The 11,165-nt window shown below is 35.6% G+C and overlaps 5 protein-coding genes across 5 annotated transcripts; all 5 read left to right on the top strand.

Moving 5' to 3' along the window:
* LOC113821816 (cuticle protein CP575-like) lies at nt 1-741 on the top strand. The gene is made up of 2 exons (XM_070128440.1): nt 1-63; nt 373-741. Exons 1-2 carry the CDS (start codon nt 52-54, stop codon nt 634-636), a joined length of 276 nt encoding a protein of 91 aa, XP_069984541.1. The 5' UTR covers nt 1-51; the 3' UTR covers nt 637-741.
* A 1,999-nt stretch (nt 742-2,740) lies between these two features.
* On the top strand, nt 2,741-3,378 carry LOC113821829 (cuticle protein CP575). Its single transcript, XM_027374350.2, has 2 exons — nt 2,741-2,824; nt 3,043-3,378. Exons 1-2 carry the CDS (start codon nt 2,813-2,815, stop codon nt 3,301-3,303), a joined length of 273 nt encoding a protein of 90 aa, XP_027230151.2. The 5' UTR covers nt 2,741-2,812; the 3' UTR covers nt 3,304-3,378.
* Nucleotides 3,379-5,382: 2,004 nt separating this feature from the next.
* LOC113821831 (cuticle protein CP575-like) lies at nt 5,383-6,635 on the top strand. Its single transcript, XM_027374321.2, has 2 exons — nt 5,383-5,427; nt 5,999-6,635. Exons 1-2 carry the CDS (start codon nt 5,416-5,418, stop codon nt 6,260-6,262), a joined length of 276 nt encoding a protein of 91 aa, XP_027230122.2. The 5' UTR covers nt 5,383-5,415; the 3' UTR covers nt 6,263-6,635.
* Nucleotides 6,636-8,420: 1,785 nt separating this feature from the next.
* Nucleotides 8,421-8,881, top strand: LOC113821828 (cuticle protein CP575). Its single transcript, XM_027374349.2, has 2 exons — nt 8,421-8,432; nt 8,559-8,881. Exons 1-2 carry the CDS (start codon nt 8,421-8,423, stop codon nt 8,817-8,819), a joined length of 273 nt encoding a protein of 90 aa, XP_027230150.2. The 3' UTR covers nt 8,820-8,881.
* Nucleotides 8,882-10,291: 1,410 nt separating this feature from the next.
* LOC113821794 (cuticle protein CP575) lies at nt 10,292-10,887 on the top strand. The gene is made up of 2 exons (XM_027374317.2): nt 10,292-10,411; nt 10,548-10,887. The coding sequence occupies exons 1-2, from the start codon at nt 10,400-10,402 to the stop codon at nt 10,806-10,808; spliced, it is 273 nt and encodes a 90-aa protein (XP_027230118.2). The 5' UTR covers nt 10,292-10,399; the 3' UTR covers nt 10,809-10,887.
* Nucleotides 10,888-11,165: the final 278 nt, after the last annotated feature.

The raw sequence follows: 11,165 nt of genomic DNA on the forward strand, positions 1-11,165 counted from the left end.
TGCCGTCCGAGCAACAGACAAGCAGCAGTTGCTCCCCTGAATCTCGCAAGCATGAAGGTTCTGGTGAGTCTCTCTTGCAAATTAAACTCTAATGCTTAGTTTGTGGCATAGATTCGACGCTGTATAGGATGGTAACAGCGATGTGGAATAGCATATTTAGATTTTTAAACTTTAGCTTCAATTCTGTAGACTTTCCATTGCAGGCATTATGACAGGGAGGAATGTCTAATCTAGATGAAATCGTATTGTTACTGATTCTCTTCGCTTCTATTGCAGTCGGTGTTGCAATAAAACATCTTGTACTTAGTTCTGACGCTGTGTAAGGAATGTGACAATACAAAACAGTGTCATTTCGTAATACAAATGTTGCAGGTTCTCTTCGCTCTGGGTCTGGTCGCCCTGGCCGCCGCCCGACCCTCCGACATCATCGACTTCGAGGAGGACCACATGGAGCACGAGCAGGAGGGCATTCCTGGAACGGCCGTGGAGGGCGAGTACTCGTGGGTAGCGCCCGACGGGAACGAGTACCACGTCAAGTACGTCGCCGACCGCTTCGGTTACCGCATCGTCGACGACAACGTTGTGCCCAGAATGCGCAGCGACGACGTGCCGGAAGCTGAGGAGGACGATGATTAGATGTGAAGTTGAAGGACTCGCCAAGAACGTCATGTTTGCCGCACCTTTTCAAATCTACATTAAAGAATATGTCAGATGTAATTAATAAATAATATTATTTTCGTATGAATATGTCTTGATTATCCAGGAATTCAAAGTAAAACTCAAAAGACTTTATTCCGTTAGTTACAAAGGCTATTCTTTACGCATAAATAGCGTTATTAAACAATATGGGATAAACATGAATAATATCAAACAAACATGTGAAAAAAAATTACAGCAAGTAGTAATGTTTTATTTATCAATTAATCTCTATAGTATTACCTGAAGTTTAGATATCCGATGCTACTGATGTAGTACTTTGCAATATTATACACACTAACTCAAACATATTTATATGTATATTCAATCCAGTTCTGAGCGGGAAAGAAATATTTTTATATTCTGTCTCGAATCCAAGGATATGAATTTGTTGCGCCTCCGATTCCGTAAATATTTGGGCATCTGGAGAGTTATAGCGTGTGTGTTTTTATTATTATTTTTTTATTATTATTATACATGTGCCATTCCTACATATTTAGTTGACTTTCAACTATCAGTTTGTGTTAGGGAATATTTGCTTACATACATAAACATGTGTATGTATATCCATTACCATATATTCATAAGGTAACATGGACCCGCCCACAGCACAAGGAGCAAAGGTTCTGTTCGTGTTCCGTTTGCTGCTTCTGAATCTGAATTATTATTATTTTTGTTATGTCAGTGTGCAATGTTCCTTTGTTGTTCGCATTTCCATGTTTATGAATAGAGGTATTTTGTCGTTGATATAACTGTTTGCAGAGCATTTTTTCTCTCTTCGTCTCACTGCCATTGTATTATAAAAATGTTATTATAGTCATGATAATAATGGTAATGATGTTGATCGAGATAGTAGTAATAATAATTATTTCAGTATCATCATTGTAATGGGAATGATTTATTAATACTAATGCTAGTAATGATAGTGCGGTCTAGGGTAATTGATACATTTATTTGATTTTCTTTTTATTAGTAAAAGATATAATATAGTTTTCAGTTATCCAAATAAGTAACAAAAGAAGATTGTATAAATATTCACATATCTCCGTGGGTTTTTAAATTCCCTCATGATTCGATGGCAATGATAACGGTAGGAACAATGATAATAATAATGGTAAAAACAACAATTATAATGATATTGAGAATATTAATGATAGAAGCGATAATGATAAGAACAGTAGCAATAATGGTACTGATAATGGCAACCATGAAACTATTGTAAATAATATTGACAAATATTAAACCAATCATTATATTACATATTAAAGAAAATATGAAGGTTTAAAAGGGAGAAAGAGCATCAAAGCGCAAGAAAGCTATTAAATAAAGGATGATAATAATACTACGGATAATATTTGTTGCATCAACAATAGTAATAACAATAATGATAATAATGATCATAGTAATAATAATCATCATAATATCACTACTACTACTAATGATAAATAGACCAGAAAGAAAAAGATGATAAAAATGATAATTACAATAAAAAATGATAATGATAATGATACTAACGGTAAAAAACAGTAATGATAAAAATAATGACTATGATAATAATGACACTCATATGAGTTTATGATAATTAAAATAACACTAATAACAGCACCATTGGCGTTGATCATACATCTGGCATTAGTATAGATCATAATCATGGTAACAATAAAGTCAACAATGATGATAATGGTAATGATAATAATTATCCTTTTTATAAGGACGATAATGAGGATCATGAAGATTATGATTGTAAAAATATCATTATAGTTGGAATGATGATAAAAAAATACAATAGTAATATAAACAAAAACCTAAACATTAAGAAAAGTAAAAGGAGTTTAGAAAAAAACGATAATTATGTCCTACAAATTCGTCTTGATTCAGGATCAAATAATTGTTTATGTAAAAATATATGAATAAATGAATAACATACATAAATTAAAGTAAACATTTATTTTAAGAGCGAGTGGAAAACCTCTGAATCAAAAATCAAGCAAAATGGCACCAGGTTCAAGAGCATCAGGCAGGACGGGGAAGGAACCCCTGCTCCTCACGGCCCCGAGGTATAAATTGCCGTCCGAGCAACAGACAAGCAGCAGTTGCTCCCCTGAATCTCGCAAGCATGAAGGTTCTGGTGAGTCTCTCTTGCAAATTAAATTCTAATGCTTAGTTTGTGCCATATATTTGACGATGTATAGGATGGTAACATGTGGAACAGAATGACATTTAAATATTTTTCTTTTAAGATTATCTTTGCAGGTATTGTGACAGTAAGAGTACTTTTAGGTGTAACACTTTATGTGAAGACTTTTGCGGTAAGAAAATAGTGATGCCATGTGGAAAACTTTTCAGATTCTCTTCTCTTTGGGTCTGGTCGCCCTGGCCGCCGCCCGACCCTCCGACATCATCGACTTCGAGGAGGACCACATGGAGCACGAGCAGGAGGGCATCCCTGGAACGGCCGTGGAGGGCGAGTACTCGTGGGTAGCGCCCGACGGGAACGAGTACCACGTCAAGTACGTCGCCGACCGCTTCGGTTACCGCATCGTCGACGACAACGTTGTGCCCAGAATGCGCAGCGACGAGCCGGAGGCTGAGGAGGACGATGATTAGATGTGAAGTTGAAGGATTCGTCGAGAACGTCATGTTTGCCGCACCTTTTAAAATCTACATTAAAGAATATGTTAGATTTAATTAATAAATAATATTATTTTCGTATAAATACGTCTTGATTATCCAGGAATTTAAAGTAAAACTCAAAACACTTTATTCCTTTAATTACAAAGAATATTCTTTAAACATACTTGGCTAGTTATATAACAATAATATGAGATAAACATGAATAATATCAAGCAAACATATTGAAAAAAAAAACATTTTATCTATTTATTTATCTTTATAGTATTACGTAAAGTTGAGATCGATGTTACGGATGCAGTACTTTACAATATTATATCCATATATGAGGTCGTTGATTGGAAGCCTCGAATCCAAGGAGATGCATTTTCTGCGCCTCTGATTCCGTATATGTTTAGGGATCTGGAGAGTTTAATTGTGTTATTGAAACACCTGTTGTCTTTTGATGTCTGTGGTAATGTCCAATGTGGATAATTTCCGTGGGTGATTTTTGAATGGGTAATTCTTACACTTTTAGTTATACTTTCAACTATTAGCTTGTGTTAGGGAATATGTGCTTACATACATAAACATGTGCATGTATATTCATTACCACACACATATGTTAATATCGACCCGCCCACAGCACAAGGAACAAATCTGATGTATTTTTCTTGTTATGTCAGTGTATAATTTTTCCTTTGTTATTTACATTTCCATGTTCGCAGAGCATTTTTTTTTCTCTTCGTCTACTGTCACTGTAAGAAAATTAATATATAGTTCTAATGGTCGTTTTTCTCTCTCACTCCTCAATTATAGAAATAAAGAGTTGAGCGCACACATATATATATACAAACACATACACATATACAAACACAAACGTATGTGTGTGTGTTCGCGCGCATGTATGTATACTTATAAACTTAAACAACTTAAACAAAATCCTGAAAGTATTCCTATAATCACTTAATCCGAAAACTTTTTACCGCAGCCACAAGAAAAAGAAGAAGAGGAAGAAGAAAAACGAGTCGCTGAAAGGCTACATGTACCAAAAAGATAGTGCATCGGAACCAAGTTGATGACAATCACGACGATATGACTACGACTGACATTGCCAAAACTACTAGAAGCTACTGTCAAGAGTATGGTTTATAATTTTAACAATCACATTATGATAAATGGTAATGGAAAGGGGCTGTCATATAGCATTCTATATTTGATATTCCGAAATGAGAGAGAAAAAAAGGAAAACGGGAGCGATTCGAAAAATGCTGATTTTTAAATTGCTCTCTACAAAGGATTAGTAAGCATAATGGCAACGATGCTAATTGCAACTATGCTAATGATGCTAATACCGATAACAGAAAGATGATAACGATAACAATAATATTCATGGTAAGAGCAAGTGGAATGTCAACAGCAATATTATAAAAGATATGAAGCTAGTGTGATTAGTGACAATGTTATAGCAATGATGAACGTAAAGTAACTGACATAATAAATACAACGATTGATAAAAATGATATTAAAAATGATAATCAGTGAGGCTCATGATTGCTATAGTGGAAGTGTATTACCAGCAGAAGTAACAATAATTCTGATAAAATGTCTAACAGCAACAATAAGAATAATACAAACGACGATATCAATATTGATTATGATACTACTTGTGATAATATTAGGTAAGGAAGATTTTCTTCAAGAAAATGGTCCTGTGCAAAGATAGCATCGATAACGATGCTAATGATACTGACAGATGCATCAACTGAAAAACATAGTTGTTACTTTTAAAGAATGAGGAAAAATATATAGATTATATTAAACAATAACAATTAGCAATGCATAAAGTAGACCTAAATAATAAACGATATAATCAAAACAAAACAGAATCTAATACAATAGAATCTTGATTCAAGTAAAAAACTCATAGATAGAAATTGATCTACATTGAAATGCTGAGTTAAATGTCGCCAGGTTCAAGAGCATCAAACAGGACAGGAAAGGAACCCTCATGTTCCAGACTTGTCCTCGTCAGAAGGTCCTGTCGGAGAGGTATAAATTACCGTCCAAGCAACAGGCAAGCATCAGTTGTCATCCTAGACTCACAAAATGAAGATTCTGGTGAGAGTCCGTTGCAATTGCAATTGCTCTTGCAATGGAAGGTTTACTTTTAGATCTCAGCTTTCTCCCAATTTCTATATGGGATCGCCGTTATGGATGAGCCGCCTCCACTGATTTCTTTCTTTTGCTTCCTCTTCTGTGATTTCTTTCAATTGCGTCATCTCGTACACAGTCTCGCCATCTCTTCCTTCTACCCTGAACTTCCATCTTCATTGTATGTTTTCAAACATAGTATTTGTTCCTTCTGAGCAGGTCTCCACACCACCTCAGTCTCCCTTCCTGCATTTTCTTTGATATTTCTACCACCTTTGTTGATCCTCTTATGTACGCATTCCTAATCTTATCCTCTCTTGTTTCCCCAAACATCCACCTCAACATTGTCATTTCTGCTCCATCCATCCTTTTCTCCTCTGTCCTTTATCATACATACTGTTTCTGCTCCATACAACAGAGCTGGTCTAATAATTGTTCTATTAGACCGACTTTATTGTATGGAAGATATTGAAAGGTTTGCTTTTGGATATTGTAATTTAATCGCTACAGAATTATGACTATATTGTAAACGTTTCAGATTCTCTTCGCTCTGGGTCTGGTCGCCCTGGCCGCCGCCCGACCCTCCGACATCATCGACTTCGAGGAGGACCACATGGAGCACGAGCAGGAGGGCATCCCAGGAACGGCCGTGGAGGGCGAGTACTCGTGGGTAGCGCCCGACGGGAACGAGTACCACGTCAAGTACGTCGCCGACCGCTTCGGTTACCGCATCGTCGACGACAACGTTGTGCCCAGAATGCGCAGCGACGACGTGCCGGAAGCTGAGGAGGACGATGATTAGATAGGAATTATGTATTAGATATAAATGACTAAATAATGTTCACTACAAAAGAACTTTATTTTCCCCCGGCCGCGGTTCGCCTGTTCACTTTCTCTCTGGACGAAACGATGAATAAAAAAAAAAAAAGAAAAAAAAAAAAAAAAAATCATATTACTTCACATAATCCCCAGTCACAGGCATAACCCAACGGAATCCCACCCAAAACGAATGCATATGCATTGCTCAAAGGTTAATTTAAGTCTTCACTGCAGATTTTCATTGCAAACAACTTTTTCACTTACTTTTATATTTTTCTTTTATCTCTTTAAACTGGGAGTTTCCTTTGCATAACTAGGTACTGGTGCTTGTCTAGATTTATCATGAATAGCATTTGATACGACAGGAACTATGATTTCTAAATATGAATAAAGATCATAACTGAAAAAAGTAATAAGTACCGTATCATCATTTCCCTTTCTGTTTTTGGAATAAAGCTTTTTTAAAAAATAATCGTCCATTTACTAATAATGTTAACAATATATTAGATGAATTATTTATACGTAAACCAGTAAATGAACAGCACGTTAAAAACATTCTTTCTACATAACGAATACATAGATTTGGCTAAATAGAGAAGTAATAAACAGTAGAATAGAAAGATGTAAAGAAGCATGCAATGACCTCAGACACGTCGGTTACGCATTTTGGGCACATCGTTGTCGTCGACGATGCGGTACCCGTTGTGGTCGGCGATGTACTTGACGTGGTACTCGTTCCCGTCGGGCGCTACACACGAGTACTCGCTCTCCACGGCCGTTCCTGGGGCGCCCTCCTGCTCGTGCTCCATGTGGTTCGCCTCGAAGTCGAGTGCGTTAGTCGGTAAGAAAAATATCACTTATATTCTTAAAACTTTTCCCAGTGCAAGAATAATCTTTAATATCGTTATTATCGTTATTGTTATTATCATCTTGACTGTTTTTGTTATTTTGACTATCCTTATGATCATATATTTCTTTGAATTAACTTTGCTATTCATGTCATTTTTAGTTATCAATATTGATATTATTGTTATTGGTGTCGCCATTATGACAATTTTCATCAGACAAAACAGGTTTTGAGAATCTGCTTACGAAAAGAAGATACATATTTAGATATCTATATCTGTCTATTCATCAATCTGTCTATATATTAATCACACACACATACTAATGATAATATATATATACACATATACGTACATACACCCACATATCTATCTATATATGTATACAAAGATATATGTACACATACATGTTTGCATGTATATATATATATATATATATATATATATATATATATATATATATATATATATATATATATATATATATATACAAATATAAATATTATATATATATATATATATATATATATATATATATATATATATATATATATATATATATATATATATATATATATAACCGTTACAAACTTTCAATATATGAATACCTAGTCAACTAACCACAGGATATTCCTACAACACGAACGATTAACAGATTGATATGTAACGAAAACTACTACTCTCTTTACGGCCACTTCTTGTTACCTGAGAAAACTGTCAATCAAATATCTAGTTACTATCATTTTCGAGAGCTCCCGTTGCAACCTTTGTCGAAATGTTAATCATAAAGAAAGATTCGGAAAAAATGGACACAGTGATATCCTGCACTGGCCTTTTGAGTGACTACTTTCGCAACTAATAACAATGATGGTAATAGCAATACATTCTCTCTCTCTCTCTCTCAATCTATTAATATATACACAAATATATGCTTGTATGTATGCATGTCTCTCTCCCTTTATATACACATGAATATATAAATGTGTGTGTGCGTGTGTGTGTGTGTATGTGTGTGTATATATACATGTGTGTACATATTATATATATATATATATATATATATATATATATATATATATATATATATATATATATATATATATGCCTATATGTATAGATAGAGAGAGAGAGAGAACGATAATGACAAAATCATATACATAAATACTTAAAAGAACAAAAACATGACCGTCTCTTTTCGTGGTCCCAATGTGTCCTCGCCAGAAGGCTATGTCGCCGGGTATATATTGAAGCCCAAGCAAACAGCAAGCATCAGTCACTCTTCAGATCCTCACCAACATGAAAGTACTGGTGAGTTTGATTTCTCGATTATCAGTCAAAATACCCATTGGCTTTTTGGCTATATATCAATCGGTATTAAAAGGGAAGAACAACGAAGAGTGAAATATAATTCTCGTAAAATTTATTCTTTCGTAGGTTCTCTTCGCTCTTGGACTGGTCGCCCTGGCCGCCGCTCGACCCTCCGACATCATCGACTTCGAGGAGGACCACATGGAGCACGAGCAGGAGGGCATTCCTGGAACGGCCGTGGAGGGCGAGTACTCGTGGGTAGCGCCCGACGGCAACGAGTACCGCGTCAAGTACGTCGCCGACCGCTTCGGTTACCGCATCGTCGACGACAACGTTGTGCCCAGAATGCGCAGCGACGTGCCGGAAGCTGAGGAGGACGATGATTAGATAGTTTTTTGTCAGATGTTACAGGGAATGTATGGGGAAGTAATAAATCAAATCGGCCTTTATAACAGTTTTATAATTATCCTTTAAACGCACATACGCATGCACACACACAAATATATATATATATATATATATATATATATATATATATATATATATATATATATATATATATATATATATATATATATATATATATATATACATATGTGTGTGTGTGTGTGTGTGTGTGTGTGTGTGTGTGTTAGTTTTAGATACAGACACACATTTATATATGTAGAGAGAAAACAACAAAGACTGATGGGCAGGAAAATAGAAAAACACTTCCATAATGTTATTGTTGTCATTAGTAATGAGAAGGACGAGAATAATAGTAGTAATAGCAATAAAGATAAGAGTAGTGATCACAACCATGGTAACAACACCAATAATATTGATTATATAAACCATTTGAATGATAGCAGTTCAATACTAATGATGATAATAACAATTCCGACGACGATGAGGATGATATCAATAATCGTAATAATGATAATGATTACAATAATGATAACGATCATTATATAACAATTATTATATTATTATTATAATAACATTATTATAACAATGATACCGCTAATGCTACTTTAACTGTTAATGATAACAATGAAAATGGAAATTATATAAAATCATGATGATAATGTTATTGATAATACTAGGAACTGTCATCACTGGTACTGATGATAACAATGAAAAAGCTTGTGATGGTTGTAAAGCCCACAGAAACAATGATGATGGTATTACTAAGCATAATGAGAACAAGATGAAAACTAGGAAATAGTAATAATGATGGTAATAGCAGAGATCTATTAATGATATAGAAAACAATAATAATGATGATAATAAGTGAGATAGAAATTAGAATAATAGGAATAATGATAAGGAAAATCATGTTGATAAAAGCAGCATCGGTGATAAACCCATAAATGTAATATTAGCTATAAGAATGTTAATTATTAAAACAATTGTAATGATAATAATAGTAATATTTATATTTATAAAAGCAAAATCATGATATCAATTAGATTAATAACGTCAAGGATCACCATATTGAGTATATTACCGTTACTTATGCTCCTTGAACTGGAAATACTGATAACAGCTATCATGATAATTATGAAAGATACAGCTATAATAGTAACACACCTCTGAGGAAACTGAAATGCCACACTCCCTCTTCCTGTAAAGTTCTTTTTTGAATAAACTCGTTTACGCATAAAAAAAAGAAAAAAATCTTTCGGATTATTTATCGCTTATTACTATTGGCAATGGTATTTAAATATGTACATGGCTTATAGCATCGTGTACTGTAGAGATAAGCAAAGTATGAGTGTCCATTTAAAGTACGGGGAAAGTACAGAGAGAACAGGAGAGAAGAGCAAGAATAAAGATCGACAAGAGTCACGGACGATAAAAACGGTATCAAGAGCACCTGCTCCTCGTGTTGCGTCGCTGTGTCCTCGGCTGAAGGTTACGCCGTGGGAGTATATATTGTCCAAGCAACAGGCAAGCATCAGTTGCTCTCCTGGAACACGAAAAACATGAAGGTTCTGGTGAGTTCTGTCGCAAGACCCGCTCTATTTATGGGCCTTGCAAATGCTGTGATATCTAACGTTCTGTTATCATACAGAAGAGAGTGATCATGAAAAAAAAAAAAAAAAAAAATCTGGTTACCATAATCTTTCTCAGGTTCTCTTCGCTCTGGGTCTGGTCGCCCTGGCCGCCGCCATGCCCTCCGACATCATCGACTTCGAGGAGGACCACATGGAGCACGAGCAGGAGGGCATCCCAGGAACGGCCGTGGAGGGCGAGTACTCGTGGGTAGCGCCCGACGGGAACGAGTACCGCGTCAAGTACGTCGCCGACCGCTTCGGTTACCGCATCGTCGACGACAACGTTGTCCCCAGGATGCGCAGCGACGCGGCCGAATTTGACGACGATGACGACTGAACTTGAAACGAACCAGAAAATTTTACGAATCACCCAGATCAGTTACGAATGATGATGTAATAAAGCATTCACTTTATAATCTTGTCTTTTACTGTTCCAGGAAAACGTGCCTGTACTCTGCATACCCAAGAGGTCATGTGACTAAGGGCTTGCTATTGTGCGAGAGAATGAATGACATTTTTCTGGAAAATGCCCTGGGTGTTTTTGCTAAGAGTGCCACCCACAGTCTGAAGAGTCTGTGTGTTTAGAACACAACACATTACAGTTGTGTAGTAACAAAGGGCCAGGCAAACTATTTTCCCATACTGAGAAATTGTTTACATTTAGACTATTTTCAAATTAATTTTCTTCTTTTTA

Source organism: Penaeus vannamei, chromosome 12, assembly GCF_042767895.1.
Source record: "Penaeus vannamei isolate JL-2024 chromosome 12, ASM4276789v1, whole genome shotgun sequence".
Classification (NCBI taxonomy): Eukaryota; Metazoa; Arthropoda; class Malacostraca; order Decapoda; family Penaeidae; genus Penaeus; species Penaeus vannamei.